The 23691-nt window shown below is 36.2% G+C and overlaps 1 protein-coding gene across 1 annotated transcript in view; it reads right to left on the bottom strand.

The window, feature by feature from the left end:
* Positions 1-23691, bottom strand: part of luzp2 (leucine zipper protein 2) — a 175045-nt gene that overhangs the window by 24940 nt on the left and 126414 nt on the right. The window contains exons 6-7 of the mRNA XM_023332965.1: positions 22942-23004; positions 2534-2596 (exon numbers count right to left, since the gene is read on the bottom strand). Coding sequence (XP_023188733.1) covers positions 2534-2596; positions 22942-23004 — 126 coding nt within the window. The remainder of the gene's footprint in view (positions 1-2533; positions 2597-22941; positions 23005-23691) is intronic.

Raw genomic sequence — 23691 nt, 5'->3', positions numbered from 1 at the left:
AGAACTTCTAACAAGACAGCATGTCCCTATTGTGAATCTGCATTTCTTAGATTTTAAAAACGGAGTATTCCTTCTTTATAGCTACAAGTCTGTTACTTTTCAAAACATAATTCCACTGTGAAGACCCAAAAGCGGCTTCACATTGATTGTGTTACAACAAATCTAATGATGTTACTAAACTGTAGTACTGTGTGTACACAATTGATTTAGTTCAAAGCACTTTGTTAATAAGTTGCTTTAGCATTTTATAGAGAACTTTGAACTTAACAGGGTATCTTTCAACATGGCAATCTATTATAGGAGTCTAAGCACTTTGCAAACTGTTAGGAGAGAATTAAGAAAATATTTGTTTCAATTCCCCTCAGTTTTTGAGGTCATGGTCACTCCTATGCACCTGATGTGTGGCTATTAGATTCAGGCCTTTGCAAATTTAAATTTTTGAGTAAATTTGTTGTGATATATGCCTTTGCTCTCTCTTAGCACTGTAAACTTGAACGGCAGTAGAAGCTACGATAAGTCAAGTAGTAGTTACTACATTATAAAATAATCAATGGGTGAACTGGATCATATTTGTCGAAAATATTTTAAAAGCTAAACAATTTGAGCTGTTTCATGTTATGGGCATGAAGTTGGTTCAGAAAGATTAGGAAGTGAAACTAGTACTTGCTGCAAATGGAGTTTCTAGACATCAAGGAAGGCAGTGACAGTCCTAAATGGTCAGCTTGTGAAAGGGTAGGATGGAAATGTGACACATAGGTTTGCTGTAGTGCTGTAACACAATCTGTGTGACCAGGTAATTGTGTGTTTTTGTTTGTTTGTTTGTTTTTTTCTTTTTTAATTGCAATCACCAAAATACCACTTTTATGTTTTAATTATTTGCATTTGAAGCACTGAATGCATTTGAAAGGCCAGCAAGAATTTCATGGCAAACTTCTTGCTTTTATTGTTTTGACAAAGCTTATTAGCTGCACATTTTGTGTCTGGTGCCACAGATCAAGACTGCTCAGTTATATACCATGAGTACTTTCATTCCTTGTTGCTGGCTTCATTGTTCAAGTACACTTCATTCCAGAATACTTTTGGCTCCACTGAAGCATCTGATTGACCAGAGACACCTTTAAAGTGGGCGACATCTTTGCAGCCATATCATGAAACTGTAATGTAACGTAATATAACAGTCCATTAACCCATAAATTAGAATAATAAGTTCTGTTGAGTTCCTTGATCATTCTTATCAGCATGCACTGTGATGTGCTGCAAAATGCTCTTTGATATGGTACAGCAGCTGTCATAACCCATTCAGTTGCTTTCTGGTGGTAGGTTGACTCACATTCCCCCTATGATGTTGATGACATTTACATATCTCAAACTACTCTTTGCCACTTTCTGCTCCTTTGTTGCTCGCTGGGGTTTGGATTTTAGCATATAGGAATTGCAGATGAGGTTTCAGCAACAGGAAGATCAGGTTCAGAAGAATGTGAATCATATCTGTTTGACCTTCCCACATGCGTAAAAGAAATCAGGTCGTACCATCAAACAAGGCTGACTATTTCAATGGAAAAGAAAAAATGCTCAAATTAGTCTCTTGCCTTTACGGATGCAAACCACGTCTTCAGCATAAATACTGAATGTTCGACATTGAGAAATAAAGTTCTTTTACTTGAGTGACTGATCCAGTTTAGAGACAGTGATTTACAAGATCTGACAGCAGGCGAACAAGTCAATACATTCATCATTCACGGAACAAAAGCAGGCCAAAGATCAGAACACCCAGCGACAATAAATTCAGCTTTAGAGCTAATAGTAGAAAATGTAGTCTGCTATCAATTCACCTTTTTTAAAATCACATCTATCTGCATATATTATAACTTTAAAGCATCGAAATGCACACTTATAAGGAGGCATTACAGAATATTTTTTGCAGAAATATGGACTGACATTTTACCACTGCAAACAAGACCGGAAAGGTCAGTCCGTGTACCTGTGAATGCCGATAAATATTACGTGCTCACTCAGATATGAGAACATTTAGTCCTCACAATACAGAAGAGGCAGACAAGTAAGTGAAACTGGCCACCAGTTTTGTTTTTTTTTTATTTACTGCCGCTCATATTCTGCTAACAAAGGTAGCAGACGCATAATGCATATCTGATTCCTTGAAATAAGGACCTCCCAAGGAAATACAGAAAAACATGATGTCATATGTAATTTGGGTCAGGAAAATTCTTATTTATGAGCTTACGTAATTCTGTATTATCATCTGTTGTCGAGAATGGTCAACCACAAACCTTGTTTGACTGAAAGGGATGAGCCGTATCATGCAGAGGCAAAATCAGAGAACAAGATTTAGCAGTATGTGGTTTAAGAGACGGCCAATTGACTTTGCAGGCTGCTGTCTGGCTGCAGGCAACTTTGTAATTGTCAGCTGAATTAATTGGAGCGCCGTCTGTGATGGGATCATTTTTTTTTCCAAGGTAAGTGTTTACCCCTGGTCTGTTACAAAGCCACCCACCCACCTTCAGTTTGAGCTTACCTTAAAAATTAAATCCTTTTTCCCATACCGCAGTTCTTTCAGTTGAGCCTGGATTTTTTTGGACTGCAAGGGAAAGATAAGAAAATAAGTGTTAGCTTATTTAAATAGCAAAACTGGTTTGAGATGTAGCTGGATTCTGCAAGCTGCAGCAGCAGAGTCCTTTGTGAGTGTTCCCTGGGCAAAGCTCTGACTCAAAGAAAGGCCCTACTGAGAGGAAGAAAACATCAAATCTGCCCTTCACTGAACTGCATAGTACACAAAATAATGCAGTCATGCAGTGGCTTCTTGCCCATTGTCTAAGTCTGAATTCTTACTGCCCCCACACATGCGACTGCTGCCGTCGCTACATACTTGCAGGTTTTTACATTGTGACTGGCTCTGGCCCATTATTGGATCGCAACACACATAAACAAAGAGGTTCTTCACTGCCAACTACCCTGAGCATGAACGGTGTCCAGAGCTGCCTGACATTCATTCTGCTGTTTCACATCACTGGGCACAACCTAACACTGGGGCTGTCTCTTAGTCATACTGCCATCCTTAAAACTGCTTATTGTATGAACACTGAAAGCCTTCAAATGAAACCCATTGGTTTCTGGCAACACCTTATGACACCAAAATATTTGTAAGTTAGGTATGCACTGTAAACTATGGAAGGCTGAGGAGGCAAGCGTGAAAAGAAATTATTTTACACTCTGACCAAAAATGTTCCTTTTCTCACAGGTATAAACCATTTTAACAAGTAAAGAATACTAAAGGAGGGACCATAAGTCTTTTTTTAAACTTAAAAATCCTTTTTTTTTGAGTTGGCCAAACAAATGTAAGATATAAATTGAAAGAAATTGCACCCATTCACAGAAGTCCTTCAAATTTCTAAAGCCACTTGAAAACATTTGGGGATGGATGTAAACGAAGATAAAAGAAAACAAAACAACCTTCAGTTGCAGAAGGTGAATGCCCGTTCTGGAGCCATAGCTACATCATGGAGCAACAGTTCGAGCACCCTCCTGCAAACACTTAATATAAAGCTTCCTTAAACAGGTTTTTAAAGAAAGCAACAAAAACAGCAGAACTGTTCATTACTGAATTATTTTATTGACATATTTAATTGCCTGTCAGACGAATTTCTTCTAAAACCATATACTTTTGTTTCATTCTGCATTTCAGAGCTGAGAAAGAGGATTTGAGAAAAATCTATTTGCTTCTTCCAAAAATTAAAAACTAAATTCTACAGAAAACCAGAAAACCTTAAAAACAAAATGAAAGGTAAAACAGATTGGACTTATAAGATGAAAAAAAAAAATGTACTGCTTGCATTTTAGGGCCAACCAAAGCACAAGTATCTGTTGAGCAAAATGTACCATTTTACCTCAGATCAGCAAGAAGTAATTATTTTATCATTTTAGGCGTGCTACAAAAAAAAGAAATGCTGAAAAATGATTTGTCTTTTTGTCAGTACACTGTGTTGTGAAAAGCTCAGTTGCAATGAACCATAGACATCTGCACTGAGTCTTACCTTATAAACCGGGAAGTGTGAATATACTGAGCTTTCTGAATTGTTTTGACTTCTTCTTCACCCTGGAGAATTACAGCAGTATTTTCCTTTATTTTTTGACTAAAATCCTTCACACACGAGGCCTGCATTCTCAACAGTTTTTCTAAAACAGTCAAAATACAGTGACACTGTATTTTGGAGCTAGTTGTAGTTTAACATCTTTCCCAAACTTTTTTTGAGAGAAGACTCACGAAATGTGTCACTGTGAGTCATCATCCCTGGGAGGTCGATGACAGAGCTGTTAAATTTCAGCAGTCTGTCCAAAGGACAGACATAAACAGAACACAGTGTGTCTTTTTCTTTTTTCATCCAATGGGTTTACTGTTTAATAACAATCAATGATAGGCTCTCAAATATGGAGACAGTTGTAGAGTTTAGTAATATCATTCATTTGGGTTGTTTTTGTGAAGCACTTATTGTTGTCTGTTCAGCCACAAGGTAACAGGCTTATTAGGAATTGTTACCATAACATTTCTAGTTTTATGAAGGCACCCACTACAGTTATAGACATCCACGGTAAAGACAATTTCTAAATCTAACCTATTATGCAAGTACATTTGTTTATTAGGCAATACAATTATGACATAACATCAAATATTTTTGTAATCAAATTCACTTCTATTATAGCTTTTGGCACCTCAATTAACTCTATAACGGTAAAGAAAACATTTTGCATTTAGTAGCTCTTTGAAGGTTGTTAACTTTTAGAGATACTTTTAATTTGACAAACAAGCCTCATTGGGATGTGTACTTTAATTTATTGAATATGACTGAAGCTGTAATAAAACTGTTGTATTAAAGATGTGCTGGTAGTCCTACTCTTACAGGCTGTAAACCAACCTTTTTTAAAGCATGGGTTAATATTATTACATACAATTATATATATATGTCAAGGATTAATAAAGTATGTATTTAATTGTTTTGATTATTTAGAAATATGTGTCTTTGTTGGAGACCATCCAACCATTCAGGGAAAAGCAAGAATGTAGCTGGAATTCATTAGAAATGAAATTGTACAAACATTAAAAAAAATTGTAACTGTGGAACTGAACCACATTTATAAAAATCACCCAGTGGAAAACATCAAGAACATGCAAATGTAATTCTGAAAGGTCCTTCAAAGTTTTACAATCAGAAATCTCCTTTACCTAGCAGTTTTAATCAAGCTTAAAATAACTGCTAAAACTTCCCACTTTCTATGTCATGATTTAAAACTTTGCAGATTTCTGAATTGAGTTTATATTTACATTTAACAAAGGAAAGTCATGTCAGCAAATCTCTGCAAAAATGTTAGAAGGATCTAACAGTTTTATTGTTGATGCACCCTCAGAAAAGCTGGGTTTTTTTAAAGCGTTCTAAAGGATCCACAGTAGAAATGTATGCATTTTCTTTAAGACTATAACGCTTATTTTTCTGTTGTGTCTCATAAAAATGATCCAATTTTAGTTTGTCTGAAGATGAAAAAGAGAAAAAATGCTGTGAAATGTCCAAAGTACATCCTCCCAGAAGTATTGTGACTTGTCAACATTTATTTTAGAAAACTCCAGTCATGCTCTTTTATGCCTCTAGTTCAAAAGTGGGGTCTTGCTGGGTCTTCTTCCTTGGAGCCCACTTTCATTCAGAAAGCAAAGAGACATTGTTGTTCCTTCATCTTGAAGTTGAGATTGTGTCTTGTTTTGAGGTTTTGTGTGTCTTTTTTCCCCACAATTTAAACTATTCACTTGGGAGGCTCTGGATACAGATTTGTCTCTTGTTCAAGGAGATTAAAAACAACAAACTCATAACAGTAAATTCAAAGTGTTTTACATCTAAAGCCAAAATGAAGGCACAAACTTTAATAATAGAACAAAGATCACACAAGCAGCAAAAAACCAGATAAACTGACATTTATCTATTTATATTAAAGAATAATCTCAAACAAATTTACTAATGTATTGTGACTCCATGACAACCGATTTCAAATCTGTAGATTGTGGTGCTGAGTTGCAGTGTTTTTTATTTCTACTAATCACAAAAGACTTGAGGTATTTCTTTTACATATTTCTTAGGACCTTCTGTGGGGCTCAGTTCGTCCTACTCATGTGGAGGTCACTATGGGTAACACAGCAAGGTTTTAATGAGGTTGTAAGTATGTTCAATACAATAATTTTAATTTCTAACATGTTACTTAACAACAAAAACAATACTGAATTTGCAACAGGATTTGCTTTTAGGTTACATTGTCCTTAAAAGCTGAAAATAAAGACACTAACTGAAAAGATTGTAGTAACCTTAATGACTACCAGTGCTTATTGTTGCCAGATGCTTGCTCATTAAATACACTTTTTTAAATTTGTGTCCTATAATAAATTAAATTTCAGAAGATGGTATTATAACACTTAAAGAAGACTACATGTAATTTGACCCAAATATGTTCTACTTAATAAGGTATGAGTTGGGTTGAGTCGACTATACACAATATTCCTATTAGATGTGAACTAGATCAGTTTGTCTTGTTAGTGCATTTTGATTACATTTGTTGTGTATTTGTTCAAAATGGCACAATATTAGCAAATGTTTTCAATCAATCAAAATTTTGAAATGCTTGACACTTAACAATCAGATGGTGTTTACTGAACTCTATTTCTCAATTGTTCTATTTGTAGAATCATCAGGGTTCTTCTTTTATTCCAAGCGACCACACAGAAAATTGGACAGAGAGAAAAACACAGCAAATGACCGCAATCTGAATCTCAAATTAGGGAAAGAAATCTTCTAGTACCTATTGTGTCTATTGTTGGAATGCATTACTGTCAGGTCTAAATACCTATTAGAGACAATTAAACAAATACAGGAAAGACAAGAGAGTTAGATTCTTTTATACTCGCGAGGAGAGCAGACAGAGAGATGTTTCCAGTTACAAATCTCCACCTACTCTGGAAACACATCTCCCGCTCCCTCTATTTTATTGATCTTTAGGAACCCTGCCACAAGGGGCGCTGCAACCCTATGGGGTGGGGTCAAAGCATTCATCACATGGTTGCAGCGCTAAATAACATTCACTTCTAGACACATGTTATCTATACTCTAAATCTTTCTTGCTCCAGGCCCGGTGTGAAACAAGACACATTGCATAGCTTCAAAGCAACGGCTTTGTATCACAAAGCAGCACAGAGCAGAGTTTATTGTCAGGCCTGTAAAACTCTGCTGGGAGCAATTAACACCTCTGTCTTGTAGGAAGTCCTGCAGGGCAACAGCTGCTGAGAGTAGCTGTCACCCCTATTTCCCAGGGCAGTCTCAGGATAGAATCAAAGTTATTTAACACACAGAAACATTATCTAAAATGTAACTACAAGACTACATGATACAACAAATATTTGATAATTACTAATAATACAATTTATCCAACAGTTCCCTCCTGTTTATCGAATATTTGTTCCATGCCCCTTATCCCTCTAAAAACAGTCACTTCAAATGATTTTCAAACTGGAAGTTCATGTTTTGGAAAGCAAACATTTTTACACTCAGGGGTTATACCCAGTCCAAAAATTAGGATCTGGATACCTGTCAGAAGAAGAGTCATCATCAGAGTAGGCTTTGTCAACACCAGATTTTTTCTCTAATAAAGGATACATCTGTGCCATCTGGTCCTCCATGGGTGAAATCGCTGTGGTAATGAGACGGTTGAACAAAGAACGCAGGCACGGAACAAAACAACATCCACACAAAGTCAAAATTGCAGCAAATACTGCAATTGATACTAAGACAGAGGACACAAGGTTTCTATACTTCCCAAAAGCATCCATCCATGCATCCCACATGGAAGTATCCACTCCAGAGTGTTCCTTCATTTTGCCATTAAGGGTGCGAAGCCCTGTAATGGCCTTCGTTAAGCTTCCATCAGCTGCTGTATTGTTTGGTAAAAATGTGCAACATTTTTCTCCAAAAATCATGCACACCCCTCCTTTCTCAGCCAGCAGCATGTCAAGAGCTATGCGGTTCTGAAAAGCCATCAGTGAAGTAGCAGCCAGCTGTTCATACACTGTCTCGAAACCAGCCTGTATCCAGTTTCCCAGTTTTTGTACATTGTAATGGATGTAATTTATTCCGTCTACGTTTTTGTTAATCGTGCACCACCAACAAATTGTAGATTCAACCCCACCCTGATCAACTAATTTATATTCATCAGGCACTCCACGAGGGACCCCGATGGCATCGATGTATGTCGGATCAGTATCTGTATTTTCCATGTCACTTCACGTTTCTGTAAGTGTTGCCTCTTCTGAAACAAAACACTAGACAAAGAAAGTATTAGATCTTCAGCAGATGTAGGACAGACATATACAGGCAATAACAGAGAAAACTAATGCACAAAACCCCGTTACCACCAGCTTCAAAAGACATGTTTCTAAAGTAATGTTTTGCCAAAATGTTAAACATATGCAGATCTTTCTCTTAAACCAATCTTATAAAATAAAACTAAACAAACAAAACAAAACAATCACAAAAACTTAAAAATGTAGTTGTAAAGCTTACAGTTACCATCAAAAAATGAAAATCACTGTTAATTAAACTGTCCAGTTTAAATTACTTTTATAGTACAAACTGGATCTTACTAGTTATTTGTCTAAAACATTCAACATGCTTTCCTTAAACAAAAACTCAAAAGAGTTAGACCTGGAGAAATTATAATGTCAATGTATAATTTAACAAATCTAGGCATTTTCAGAATATACCAATTTTACCTAGGTCTTTTGCTTGTCGTTGAATTTAAAGTTCTATTCAAAATCGTTTTAAATGGATTTAAAATCAAAACAAAAATCAAGTTCAGAAAAATCATTATAATCCCGCCTGTGTACTTTTACTGATTAGGGATAACTTTAATCAAGAACAGATTCTTCAAAACATTTCTTTAAACATTCTTGCTCCATTAAATTAATGCTCTGAAAATGGCTAACATAATAATATTTTTAATCTCTATAATTGTTTTCCTAAGTTAATTTACCAAAATATGCTTCATTAATCGCTATAAATTTGTTATCTATTGTTTCAAAATCCTTTAGCCCATTATCAGAACATGTTTCAATGGAGAATGACTCAAATCCATTCAAAAGAAACATATATTTCACCAGACCATATCTTTCCTTTCACTTTCTATGTGTAACACGGATCAAACATGTTCTTCAAAAATAAAAAATATTATTCAAGTAATATAAAAGATAACCCTATAACATTCTCCCCCCTGTTGATGCATTATCTGCTAACGCATCACATTTCCACTACTTTTAAATAACGATGTTGAGAAAACAGGTTTATGATGTTCCCTGAGAAATTCTACCAAATTCAATGCTGCCTTTTTCCCAAAAGGTAAAACCCGTCAAAACAAACAAAACAATTAATGTTAGCATGCTTTATCTTCAAGATTACTATTTTCCCAAAACACTTTACATTACAGTTTTAAAGCTCCTTATCTCATCGTATTCTTATAATTGTCAAATAATTCATTTTATAAACTCCTCAAAAATTTTCACTAGTGTTTGACAAGGCGTGTTTACCAATTAAGACTCTGTGAAGGTTTTTTGCATTAACCAGCCAGAGAGACATTGAAGAAAATTCAAAAATATAGTCTACAAAGAAAATCCAAAGATGATAAATTGGGCCCAAACTAAAATCAACATAACAAATACAATTCAGTTGTTAACAAAACAAACTCAAACACAAACTGACCTAACAAACAAGACATGAGGGGAACTTAAATAGTGGCTGATCAGACCATTAACACACACTAGCGGTAATTAAACACACAAAAACCTAACAAATACTGGTCAGAATATTACCAAATCTACAAATGAAAGAAATTAAACTAAAAACCAAATTTCCCCCTCCCTAGGTGAACAAATGGAATGGCCCGCTAGGGAAGTTTGACACCCATATATAGACACCAATCAGCTGGAGCTCATCTGTATGATGAGCAACAGGTCCAGAGGAAACTGGTAACTCAAAAGAAAGAAATTAATTTGTTATATTTAACAAAATATAAAGAACGGACACTTAAAGTTAACTAAATGAATACACAGCAAATAGCTAAACAAAAAGTCAGACCAACGAAAACAAAATTCAAAAATAAAAAATCCAAACTACTCACTAATCGATATATAAAGTAATATTAAAGGAAAACAGCAAATCAGTGTTTGGATGCAAAAAACTTATATTTAACATTTTCCACATTATTCCTTGCTCACTAAGTATTTACTTGCTTAAACTATTTACACTAAAGAGAAAATGTTTCACTAAATCTAAGCACAATCCTGCCTTATGTAATTAAATCCTTATATTTTTAGATTTATTATCTTTACCATTAACCCATAAGGTATTTCAAACTTAATATTATCCTTTAACAACAAATTTGTACAGTGTAGCAAACTTTTTCTATATTCAATCAATTTCTTAGTCAACAAGTGAATTACTTCTATTTTATTCTGTCCTGTAGATTTAATAATATTTTATCTATCCTAAAGTTTTGGTCAGTTTAAAAAGACCGATTGTGAAACTATCTAGAATCGGTTGCATACTGCAGTTTGTTGTTATCTGAGCAATGCCTCTTACAGTTAGAGCCTGTTTCTCTATATAATTTATGCATTCTAGGCATTCCCCTTGTTGGCCAACTGGAAACTCCCCCTGATCTACGCAAAGATCAAAGGGCCATCTGCCTTCTACCGAAACAAAAGAGCGGATAGCTGGCCCTGACCCCCCGTGGCTCCCACGGTCATTCTGAGTACAGAACGACCTGAGATAAGACCTCACAGATACCTGAGAAATCTAAAGTCTCTGTCTCCCAAGGAAAATGCAAATTTTATGGCTTCGCCTGTGGCCTGGCCTCACAGTGGGGGTCCCATTGAGAGATCTCCCATAATCTGCATTTGGTTCCTGCGTCTCTGAATGCTTACCCCTCTGGTTTAGTTTTAAATGCTTAACACAAACCTGTTCAAAATAAGAGTGTTCCATATACCTTTTAAAATTAACTGTATTAAGCATCAAAAATAATCACATTTCCTCATTTCATTTGCAGCCCTCTCTTCTTTCTGTAGGCATTTTTGAAATGAAGTGACCTTTTGTAATACATTAAAAGTTCTTGAAAAAGAAATAAATCCATACATAGAGTAATGTTAATGTATCTCCATACATAGAGTAATGTTAATGTATCTATCTCACCATCCCCCCAGTTGAGACATGCAAAAACGCCATGGCTCAATATAGCAGCCCACTTATACAAGTTGTTTTTTTTAACAGGAAAAATAGGAGTGTTACATGAAGAATTTTCACACTGCACTATGACTCCTGCCACAATAAGATCTTTAATTTCTAGTTTTATACCCTCCTGTGCATCCGTTTTTAAAGGATATTGCTTAACTTTTGGTCTAAACTCTGTTTTGGGTCTAATTTGCACTGGCAGAGCTTCTTTGACAAGACCCACGTCTGTGGGCCCCTTTGACCATAATTTATCAGGAACGTCTTTTAAAAGGACTTCCTCTTCTTCTGTAAGAAACATTTGTCAGTTTTGTTTGGAGTACAAATGTTGTCCCCTTTTGCACCCATGTTGTCCAGAACAATGCTTTTCTAGTTAACCCAGTGGAAGCACTAGTTTCTATGTTTGAGGAAGTAGTTACCCAATCGGTAGCTGCTTCTCCTTCCTCAACAAGATTACCTAAATGATTCCACTGCTCATTTCTTTGTTTAAACAGCGATACATGCGGGGAGGTCCACGTTCTGTCTAAAGATTTCAAATCATCAGGAAGAGCAACAGCTGCAACGGCTGTGTGTTTTGTATCTGTATACAGATAGGTCACTGTAATTTTAGCTGGAGTGACCTTGTTGAGCCTGTCTTCATAAATCTTGTCAGGCTCAGCCGCATTCCTGAACCAAAGGGTTATGTGTAAATTGTCAGGAGGCATTTGATCCTGTGGGGCAGAGATGGCTTTACCTCCCTCTGTCAGGAGTGCCTGAGCAAAGTTATGCGGGGGTCTGCAGGGCACTTCTAATGTATAACAATAGTGCGGATTGCCATTACCCTTAACAACAAAGAAATCTCCCTTTTTCATTTCTGACTGCCTTTTAACTGCTATGTGCCCATCAGTGGTTGGAATCAGAGCTAAACCTAGCTGTATAAGGCCATCTCTGCCTAATAAGTTTACTGGGCATTCTGGGAGCATCAAAATGGACAACTGGCAAGCTTGTCCCTGTGGATCTCTAAGCCAAACTGGCTCTGATTCATTGACTTGCGTTAATTTTCCCCCAGCTGACCTCACGACGACAGTTTCCCCACTAATCTTTACCCCAGTAATGTTTTCTCTGCATGTTGTTCTACATGCACCAGTGTCACAAAGGAAAACTACAGGTCTACCATTTATGAAAAGAGTTATTTCTGGTCTTACACTATCCATAGATAATAAATCCTGTAGATTTAATTGGACTTCTTAACTCTCTAAACTTTCTGATTCTAGTCATGCTGACTGATCTATGTATTTTTCTGGGCAATGTCTGGCTATGTGTCCTTCCTTCCCACAACACCAACATCCTAAATCATTTTGTTTGAAATTATTTTGTCTGTAATTATTTTGTCTGTAGTTTGCTCTTCCCATTCTCCCTCTCTGTCCTCTGGGGTTTTGACTTCTACCTCTGAAGCTTCCTCTGCCTCTCCTTTCTTGATAAAATATTTGCTCCTCATCTTGGAAAAAGGCTCCTGAAACCTTTTTCTTTTCTTTTGAGACCTTTTCTGCGTGTATAGCGTGGTTAATGTATTCGTCTAAAGTTCCAGTCCCCAATCCTATGTAATGTTTAGCTACCCACGCTCTAATCGCATCTTTTGACCCTGCATGTAATGCATTTTTTAGCTGTTGCTTATATGGACCATTGTCATCATTATTTTCCACTAACCCACTGTGTGTTTTAAATACTTTTGTCATTCTCAGGCTATATTCATCAAACGATTCTTCCTCCTTCTGTTTGACTCTGCTTATCTCAGTGTAGTTTGCTCTGCGTTGATATCTTTGAACTGTCCTTGCTGCTAAAGCATTAACTCTGTTTGTTAATTCATTACTATTGTGTGCAAGAACTTGAGGAGGGTTCCCTGCTAACAATGGGGTCCAGTCTCCTCGAACATGATGCCAATCACTGCCTAAAGCAGTCATCCAGACTTGTTGAACCTCATTTCCATTTAAATGATAAGATTCACGTATGTTATTCATGTCTTCAACAAAGCGGTTCACATCCTCTTTAAGAGGTGTGATCCCTTCTAGCGCCTTTTTATATCCTCCAGGGTCCACGTTCTATATACTAGAATCGTGGGCGCTGCTCCATCTACTCCTGCATTAAGATTTGCTACTTGTATCATAGGGTAAAGATCAGTCGTGTGTGGCTGACTATTTGCCTCTTCTGAAGGGCAACATGGGGGAGGGAGAAAAAGCCCAGTGGGAGCTACAGCTCCCTGCACCAAAATTTCTCCCCAGTTCTTAGACCACTTAAAGTTTGCTTTTTGTGATCTAGTAATAGGTCCCTCACTACCTTTTTCCTCATATTGTGGGGGTGAGGGCAAGTCGGGGTATAGTTTTGCATTTTGTATTATTTGTTTCTCCCCTTCTGTTTTGTTATTTTGGTATTTGGTAACTTCAGCTACGTCCCCTCCCCCTCCTGCTGCTTCCTGCTCGTCTGCCTGCCTTTTCACACTTCTGAAACTTGTCTCATCATCCTCCCTTCTATAAAACATCAAATTCTTTGATTTCTGTGGGTTTGACTTTGTTTTTATTTTATTTTATCCTGCAATACTGTTAGTTTCTGTGAGTTTAGACGGCCGTCAAAGTTGTAGTTTGTTAACCATTTATCTAAATATTTTATTTTATGCGGATCCTAATTTTCAACATATTTCCAGTCATTTGATTTCAACCTGTGTGTTGGCTTATTCTTGCTTATACTTTGCCCATTTTTTATTTTTTTTATATTTAAATTTAGCCCAGTTTGTCGACGCCTAGGGAGTCCTAAAAACTGGGGTTCTGTTCAGTAGGCCAGCAATTGAAACAACCTGTTGAGGTAACCCACGCTTCAACTCTTTCGAGTGGGGGTTCTTACCTCTGCATCCTCAAGAGGTTTGCTGGTTACAATCCTACTGTTTTTATATGAGATAAAACACCAAATGGTATTTATATCTCCAATCACACTCACAATCATACGTTTGTTGCGGAACTTAAGCGCCTGCTCCGCCGGACTCCGCCATCCGTTCCAATTACAATTTTAATGCCTGATTTAAATATTCTTATTATTGATTAAATTTTATTATTATATATCGAATTGAGGAAATTTTATTATTTTTATTTTTATCGGCTAATTGATTAAATTTTATTATTTTTATTTTTTTATCTTCCAATTTATTAAATTTTACTGCAGGTTCATACTAGGCTCCGTGCGCCTGTTGTTTTTCCACGAAATTTTGGCCAAGGACTTCGGACGCCCTTCACGGATGTTATGTTTTATTTTTACCTGTTAGAGTCTAGAATGTCCAGGGTTTTCTTATTCGCGCAATGACCCGCAGTCATTCGCCACACTTTTAAACAAGAATCTACTCACCCTCTCCTGTCTTCCCGTCAGAGCCGTCAACCGTAAGATCCCAGCAGGCAGGCAGAGCGCCAGCCCTTGAACAGGTTCTGATAAGCTTCCACTAGGAAACTTGCCGTGCGCACGGTCTTTTACTGGGGTCCACCATGCCCGCTGGAATCCTTCCGGTATTTTGGCATCCGGCTCGAAGGACCAAATAATGTCAGGTCTAAATACCTATTAGAGACAATTAAACAAATACAGGAAAGACAAGAGAGTTAGATTCTTTTATACTCGCGAGGAGAGCAGACAGAGAGATGTTTCCAGTTACAAATCTCCACCTACTCTGGAAACACATCTCCCGCTCCCTCTATTTTATTGATCTTTAGGAACCCTGCCACAAGGGGCGCTGCAACCCTATGGGGTGGGGTCAAAGCATTCATCACATGGTTGCAGCGCTAAATAACATTCACTTCTAGACACATGTTATCTATACTCTAAATCTTTCTTGCTCCAGGCCCGGTGTGAAACAAGACACATTGCATAGCTTCAAAGCAACGGCTTTGTATCACAAAGCAGCACAGAGCAGAGTTTATTGTCAGGCCTGTAAAACTCTGCTGGGAGCAATTAACACCTCTGTCTTGTAGGAAGTCCTGCAGGGCAACAGCTGCTGAGAGTAGCTGTCACCCCTATTTCCCAGGGCAGTCTCAGGATAGAATCAAAGTTATTTAACACACAGAAACATTATCTAAAATGTAACTACAAGACTACATGATACAACAAATATTTGATAATTACTAATAATACAATTTATCCAACAATTACCAAAGAAAATATTTCAGTGGTGGAAATATTGGTGAATATTGTGACAAAGACATTACTTGCTGCATAAGCCTATTTTTGTGTTTCCTCTCTTTCTCATCTGTGCCTCTATTGCTCTGGGACCTTTATTATTTTGAGCATTGTCATTTGTGTCCATAGTGAGCACCTGCTTCCATGAAACTGTCCAACTGAGTAAATATAATGTGTTGGCATGTAAAATGCAACTGTAGCAGCGTGTGAGCTATTTGAAATACATTTGAATTGTTCAGGTTATTTATATATGTTCCACTTAACAGAATCTATGGTTTCCGAAAGTTGTTTTTTTTCTGTACCTTTCATGATGCAGTACCCAGGAGATGTGGGCCTTATAAAGCTGACAGTAATTATTTCTAACATGAATGGCTGGAAAATAATTACTGTCAGCAGGATTTTACATTGTTTGAACTCTGTCTTTTAGAAGTAAATGTGTTATGTTTCACTTTCCTCCAGTGAAAGCAGCAAGATATGTTTGTTTGTATTTCATTTGTGTTACAAGCCTGTGTTCTTCATGTGAATATTTTTTCTTGTGTGTTTTTTTATTTTATTTTCAAGGTCATCCAGAAGACCCATTGCATCTGTAATAAAGGGAGATGTAGAAATATTAATTATAACTAAAAATCAGCTATCAATGCTATGTTAAACTTTGTTCTTGAGGTGGGGGTCTGCTAAGGAAAGTTTATTATAAGTGGATTATATTGACCAACAATTACTGCTGTCTAAACAGACCTTTGTAAGATTAATATTGCAAACACTTACAGTATATGACAATGCTAGTATACAATATATTGTGCAGTTCAATTATCCAGTAAATTTGTTGTTCCTTTTATCTACAAACAACTGTGTTTCATTAGCATAAAATGTAGCTTTTTCCCCCAATACACTTTCTAGAAAGAACTGATTTCTCTTATATGAGTTTGTTTTACCATAAATTGTCCCTGTGGAACAACACAAACAATCCCCATGACAAATAGATCCAAAGGTGACAGGACACAAATTGCCAGTGGTACTTAAGCAAAAATGCAGTTATCCCCACCTTATGCTAAATTTTTAAATGCAACAGGAGTGCAGCATGGTGATAGACCTGCACAGTCTAGCAGTGGGTTGCTGATGGCTAAATGCTCACAGACTCAACTATTATACTTCAAAAATTTCTGTCAGAGTAATTTGATTTATTCAATATGAATAGTGAATGAGGTAGACGACTACAGCCATACATTTATATTAACCATAAATTCAGCCTTTGTACACTCCCTGCGGACGGACAAATTGCATTGTAGGATATATCATACAGCCGTGAATGCACATCTTCCAAACAACATACTATCAAAGCTGCCAAACATCAAACAAACCATGGGAAGATCTTACTTTGATTTTTCTTTCCTGAAAGAGGCCTGGGGCATCCTAATGTTACATGGCATTTAACATTATCACTTATCATCATGTTGGTCCCTCCTGGAAGGCTTAGTAAATCTGCAATTGGCTTAAAACTTGAAAGTGCAAAGACACACACAAAAACCCTACTTAAGACATAAATGGGGTAATGTGATTGATATAGATGCTTATCCATTTGAGTTATTAAATCAAAAGCAGAAAATGGTTGCACTATCCACTTCTTATAATTGTACATTTTAATAATTCCTTTCAGCCACGTTGCTAAGTGTCAGAAATCAAATAGCTGTTAGTCTGAAAAAAAAACATACATTAGATGTTTGTCCGTTTACCTATAAATATACTGATAAATTACATTATTGACAAATTAATTTATTTAAACTTTTAAAACTTATGATAGATTCATTACTCACCAAGTGATTTTTAAAATTATTATTCTGATTTATATCTAATAAAATGTCAGTCATTTAAAAAAAAACATTTAAAAATAAGTTAGTTAAATGAATGTTTAATACAAAAATGTTATGTCTCATGAGCAATACTACTGACATGATTCCAGTAGATGGGCACTGACACCTTCCACAAGAAAGATAAGCTTAGAAGTTTACTAATAAATAAGCTGGCTGCTTAGAGAGAAAGCTTGAGGGACATTTACAAAACTTGAACCATGACTGGAATCAGTGCCACAAAAACCACCAAACACAAATATTTGAGCTGTAAATGTCTCGCTCCTTATATTAACTACTAAACCAAAAAACTATCTTGTGTTGGCAAAGCAGAAGCAAAACTGGATAGTCGCTCAGTGGTCCAAATGAATCATTTTAAATGAAAGTAAAGAGAAAAGGACACAGATTTAGCATTTCAACTATTATCCCAGGGCCTAGAAGAGATGTAGATGGCACACAATCCAAGTTGCTTGCGGAACAAATGTTAATCTTCATGATACATTAGTTTTACTTATTGCATTGAATAACTAAAATCAGTTAATGTTTTGCTGTTACTCAATCATACTGAGATGTTTAATGAAATAATTTGTTTTCTGTCAATTGCTTGACAAACAAAAAGTAGTTTGTAAAGACCTTTCTGTCTCTCTGACTGTTATTCACCTACTCTTTTTATTAATAAAGGTGCTTGGAGCATTTGTTAAAATAAAGTTGTGGTACTGGAGAAATTGTCTTCAAAGCTCATTAATTGTCCCAATATCTACAATGATAATGACATGCAGCTTCATTCAAAAAGCCCTGCAGAATTAATTACACAAGGCCATTCACCTTGAAATGTGACATTACATGAAATCTTCTTAAATCTGCAGTTTTTATATTTTAGCCCTCTTTGTAATTTGTCCTAGTAAGTGCTATTGGATGGATGGACGGATGAATAGCTGGATGGATGGAAGGATGGATGGACAGATGGATGGACAGATGGATGGATGGTTTCCATGGATGCTTCAGTTAAATCCTGATGCATGAATTCAACGTAATTTCAGTGATAACAGCTCTTACACTGAAGTGTGAAAACATCATTCTTCAACATCATGACTGCGCAGCAACACCATAAATTTGACAGAGGAGAGAAAGGGGTGATAAATTCATGCAGATGTGAAACAGATTAAAGGGCATCTCAAATGCCATTTATCTCCCTCCTTTAGCAAATGGTTCTAACTTTGACACTGAATCAAGGTTCCTCAGCTATCAGATGTTTCCCTTGAGCGCATCAGCAGCATTTTGATATGTTCTGTGACATTTACATAATGAACTGATAAAACGTAAAATAGTCAGAAATGTATAGCAGGTGGTGCTGAATATCCTTCAAGGTTTTCTTTCCAGTTTGAATAAAGGAGCAGGATTTGTGGTTTTATGTGATTGCTAAAGTGAAATAACTGATTCAGGTACTTGTGAGTCGCTTTCTTCGTTGTGTCTAATTTTGAATTTGGCAAGAGTTCTTTCTGACTTTGAGTCAAGAGATTATCTTTGAATACCATCAATTCCTCTACTTTGGTTTCAAAACTATTCATGAGTAATATATCAATTAAGTATCAGGTTAGTGCCAACACATTCATAAATATGCTTATTTCTCAAAATCTTTCCTTTTGAGAAATAAGCACTGCTCAAATGTTCACAACTTTAGAACAACACTTTGTTTAAGAACCTTTTTTAAATAACACCATTTTGTCTGGTATAAGTCTATCACCATCCCACAACTTGGCTTGGAAATATTAATACATTTGTCCACAGCCTTCTTCGTGTGATCCAACAGGTTTTGTGTCTTTTCTACTTTTGTGGTTAGGTCATTCTAAGAATTTAATCTATTTCTCATTAAGACATTTATCTGATGAGTTGGATGTATGAATCTGAAAACAAAATATCTAACTTAATAAAGAATAGTTTATTATTTTACCAGTCTTGAAAAATAACCTCAGTTCCATTTAAAGAAAATAAAACAAAACATATGATTTTGCCACCATGAAGTTTCCTGATAATTATGATGCCCAGGCTTGTTTTTGTGGCAGACATACATCATGGAGTGAGAAAACTAAAGAACATCCCATGATGAGCATTTGATTAGATTCACTGTATTTGGTAAAATGTGTAAACTCAACTGGACATCATACTTAATGAACATTTTAATGTTTCATTATTTCACTTATTATTGCAGGAGATGTGTCACAATAAAGCCGAAGAAAGGTTTGAAATGATTGATCAAAGTGTTATGTTTTAGCCCACATTGTGTTTTTCGTTGTTGTTTCTATTAGGTGAATGGGTGAGTAAAAGGTTTATCCATGTCCAAAGGACGACTCTCGATTCTTGGAGCTGCACTTGAAGTCTTTGCATCAGGATTTTTTTCTTCTTTGCTTTCATTTTCTTTCATTATTTGAATTGATTAACTCAGAATTATTAATGCCTTGAGAATATTCTAATTTAAAATTAATTTAAAATATAAACATTTAGCACCTAGACGATAATGTATTCAATGAATATAATAAACATGTAGAAGTGGCACTATGAACAGATGGTACATAGTCAAAGTGTGGGGTTTTCGTAGGTGTAGCTCCTTGAACAGCTTAAACAGACAAACTTGAGGCAAAAAAGGTGCTCCTTGTAATTACCTTTAGCAATTGTTTTTCAGGCTCAGAGACCATCTCTTTCTGTCAGTCTGTGGTAATTACAGTGCGATTACAGGTTCAGTCGGTAACCCTTTCCCTTAAAACATAAATAACTTTCTAGGATTAAAGTCGAAGCATGGAACAATTTCCTCTCACTGATTTACTTCAAAAGCCAAAGTCTGGTAAGGGAATTGAAGACAGTGACCTCCATCTACCTGTTTTCAGGAAAAGTCTGCAAGCTATTTGCTGGCTTAAAGACCTTAAAGTCCAGCAACCGTGACTAGAGTTCTTTTGACAATAATCAGAAAAATTCAGAGTAATTTTTCTTCATGAGTTCAGTTGAATAGGAATGATTTGTATTAGGTACAAGGAAAAGTTATCCCTTTTTCAACCATTTGCCTAAAAAAAAGTTGGCTCAGTAAATAATGACCTGCAGATTCAATCAGAACCTTTTCGTTGCCTTTTTACTCCTTCCAACACATGAAGAGTTCCAATCAGCCGGGCTGCATCTCAAAATGTGCCATCATCTTCTCAGGGTTTGGATATGTGATGATAGCAAAGATAAGCTATCGCTGGCAACATGTCAGCGAGTTCAGCTTGAAGATTTTTGAAGGAAAGAGGCCAGAATTTTTAACTCCAATTTTCTGTGTCTCAGTGGGAGTGTGGGAGCAACCTTAGCTTTGGAGCTGACTTCAGAGCTGATGAAAAGCTCCTCAACATCAAAAGCTCCCAAACTCAGTGTTCTCTTTGAGGGCTTTAGATATCTAACTTCACGTGGTGTTGACTACTCAGATTAGTCCATTATTGCTGATGCAGTTAAAGCCTAAAGGGGAGTTTCCAGTAATACAATTCCCAAAGTAATACTGAAGCATGACCCAAAATTAATTATCCCCTCAAATTCCTTAATGCTGTGAGATGTGACTGCCACGATGGGGAATTGTAAATAATGAAAACATTTTTAACTCTAGAGCAAGAGTTATTTAAAATATACCAGAAACCTATGAAGTTTTATTTAATCACCACAGAAAAGTTTACTTTTTTCTCTCCAAGTTACCAAGTTTATTATGAGTAACTAAAAGTCCAGCAACAATTTTCTTGTCATAATTTTTGATGTGTTTATTCAAGTACAAACGATTTAAATGAGTAGACAATGAATGAATGGAGAGACACCATTCTTTGTAAAAGTTTTAGGATCCCTTGAATACGTTTCTCTTTTTTTCATGTAATCATAAAATATATTTTTCAGACTATTGCTTTCAATGTTTTTTTTTCATAAAGAAAAATCTGAAAAGTGGGACATGCATTCATATTTAACCGCTTTTACTCTTTTGCCCCTAGATACAATTAATTGCAGCTAAACTCCTTCAAAGTTCACTTATTTAGTAAACAAAGTCCAACTGTGTGAAATGTATTCCTTGATAAACATGAAAGAAAGTGTTCTGGTCAGACCAAAACTGATCATTTAGCCTACATGTAAAAAGGAATATGATGGCCAATTCATATTCAAATTTGAGTATGACCTAATTAAAGTCCAGTCAAAAGTTGAAAACTTGTGTTTGCAGAAGCTCGCTGAGCTTGAACTATTTTGCAATTAAAGATGGGTAAAATCTTTTATGTATAGATGCACATTTGGTAGACATCTACTCAAAACTGTAATTGCAGTAAAAAGTTCTTTTATAAAGTATCACATCAGCCTTTCCAAAGGTAGATATCTGGAGGGCTCTCATTATTTATGAGCTTTCTTTTTGCACACTAACATCAGCAAACTGGTCACAATAAAAATTCGCTCAAACTTAGATTTTACTTCAGAGGTCTGACCTAGAGTCTCTCTGTTACAATAGCAGTTATCAAGCTGCCCACATTATCGCTGTAAAAATTTAAATAATTCCATAAGCCCTACAAGAAAAGGTCGAGAGTTTCAATGAAACAACCACATAACTATAAACGCTGCGATTACACAGCAAAAATCAGCTGTGATGTGAGCATGTCATCAGGATCCCTGCCAGACCCGCTGTCTTGTACAAGACTTCACGGCTAAATTACAGCATAAGCTTCGGTCAGCAGGAAGGTAAAAGGCAGCAGTCAAAAGCTCAAGGCTTCAATGAGGATGTGAACTCCCTGGACTGTGCTGACTATGGCAACTGGCAGCAGAGTCGAAGCACGAAGAGATGAAAAGTGACAGCGAAAATGACACAGACGAACCTCACTCAAAGCTGCTCTCGCTGCAACTATAGCTCCTCAGATTGCACTGCACAGCAATCAAATGGCTGACAGTTAGTACAAGTTGCTCTGAAATTCACTAGACAGGCAAAACCAAGCAAGTTTATGTCCATGTCTGAACTCTAGATGAATGTATAAGTGACAGAAAGAACAGAGTTAAGAGCTGCAGCACTTGCTGAGATTGCCTGGAAAAAAGACTGCAGATGCAAACAAGTACAAATTGTTATGAGAGACTAATTCACAAACTATTGTTAAAAGTTACATTGTAAATGGTCTGCAATTTGAACCTAACTTCAACTGTTATGAACATTCCTTCCTGAAAATGTGATTATAACAAACCTTAATTTTAGCTGCTAATGCTGTCAATACATAATGTTCACACTTAATATCGGAGGGTGGCAAGTCAACAAAAAGTATACAGATAAAAAACTTTAAATCTTTTCTCAAGTTTATTAAAACAATAACATACCCAAGGCTGAGTAGAACCTCAAAACAAATTCACCAAAAACAGATTTTTCTAATTTGTTTTGTGTATTTCTTTTGTTTAAATATCTTAAGCTTAAGTTTGGCGAATTTTTAAGCTGTTATCTGTTTTGTTGTATTGTTTGCTTACAAGTCCTGATCATAATCTCTTTTGAATTCTTCCAAGTCTGTTATCAGAAACAATAATATGGAGCTCAGAAATTACTGCCTTTGTAAAACAGAAAAAGCCCTTACCTCTTCAGCATATGCATCGCAAAGTTTGTTTCCAGAGAGTAGTTTATTTTTTAGGCTCTTGTTCTGAAAAACAGAAAAGAAAAAAATGGCATTAACTTCTGGACAGTATGTTCTCTTAGCTTCCTTTTATTTAGCTTACAAAAGCACTTTGACTCAGTGTGCTACCATTTGTCCAGACCCACATTTTGCTGCAAAGGAACTTTGGCAGCAAGTGCTTGGTTAGTCCTCATTTTCAGGCAAGACCAAAGAGCAGTCACAGATGCAATTGTTTAAAGGATTCACAGATATAAAAGCTTTTGAAAGGAGAAAGTGTAGCTCAGGGTTTCACCCTAGTTCAACCTAGAATTAAAATCATTTGCAAACCAGAGGACAGATGCAAGGTGTGAGTTTGAATATTAAAATCTTGCGGTATCACATAAATGCACTAGAGCAAATTGCAAAAGATTTGTTTCAAATATGAATAATCCTTTGTAAATCTCTGTAAACTTAAATAACTCATAAACAACCCAAATTTTTAAAAATGTGACTCTTTACTTTTTTAAATGTGTTATTTTCTCACTTGAAATCATAGTACAACAAAATAATTCATAGTTAAGTCAGGAAAGACCCAGATTTTTTAACAGGAAGGTCACATGTCAAGACAGCAGAGAATTCTGGCCACAGGCTTGATGTGAGATGACACGCCACTAAGATCTTTTTCTCTGAAGTTGGTCTGAAAAGATCCGCTCCACATTCTTTAAGGGGGGAAAT

Source organism: Xiphophorus maculatus, chromosome 4 (assembly GCF_002775205.1).
Source record: "Xiphophorus maculatus strain JP 163 A chromosome 4, X_maculatus-5.0-male, whole genome shotgun sequence".
Lineage (NCBI taxonomy): Eukaryota > Metazoa > Chordata > Actinopteri > Cyprinodontiformes > Poeciliidae > Xiphophorus > Xiphophorus maculatus.
The sequence above is the reverse complement of the archived record's forward strand: the minus strand, read 5'-3'. Positions and strand labels throughout refer to the sequence as shown.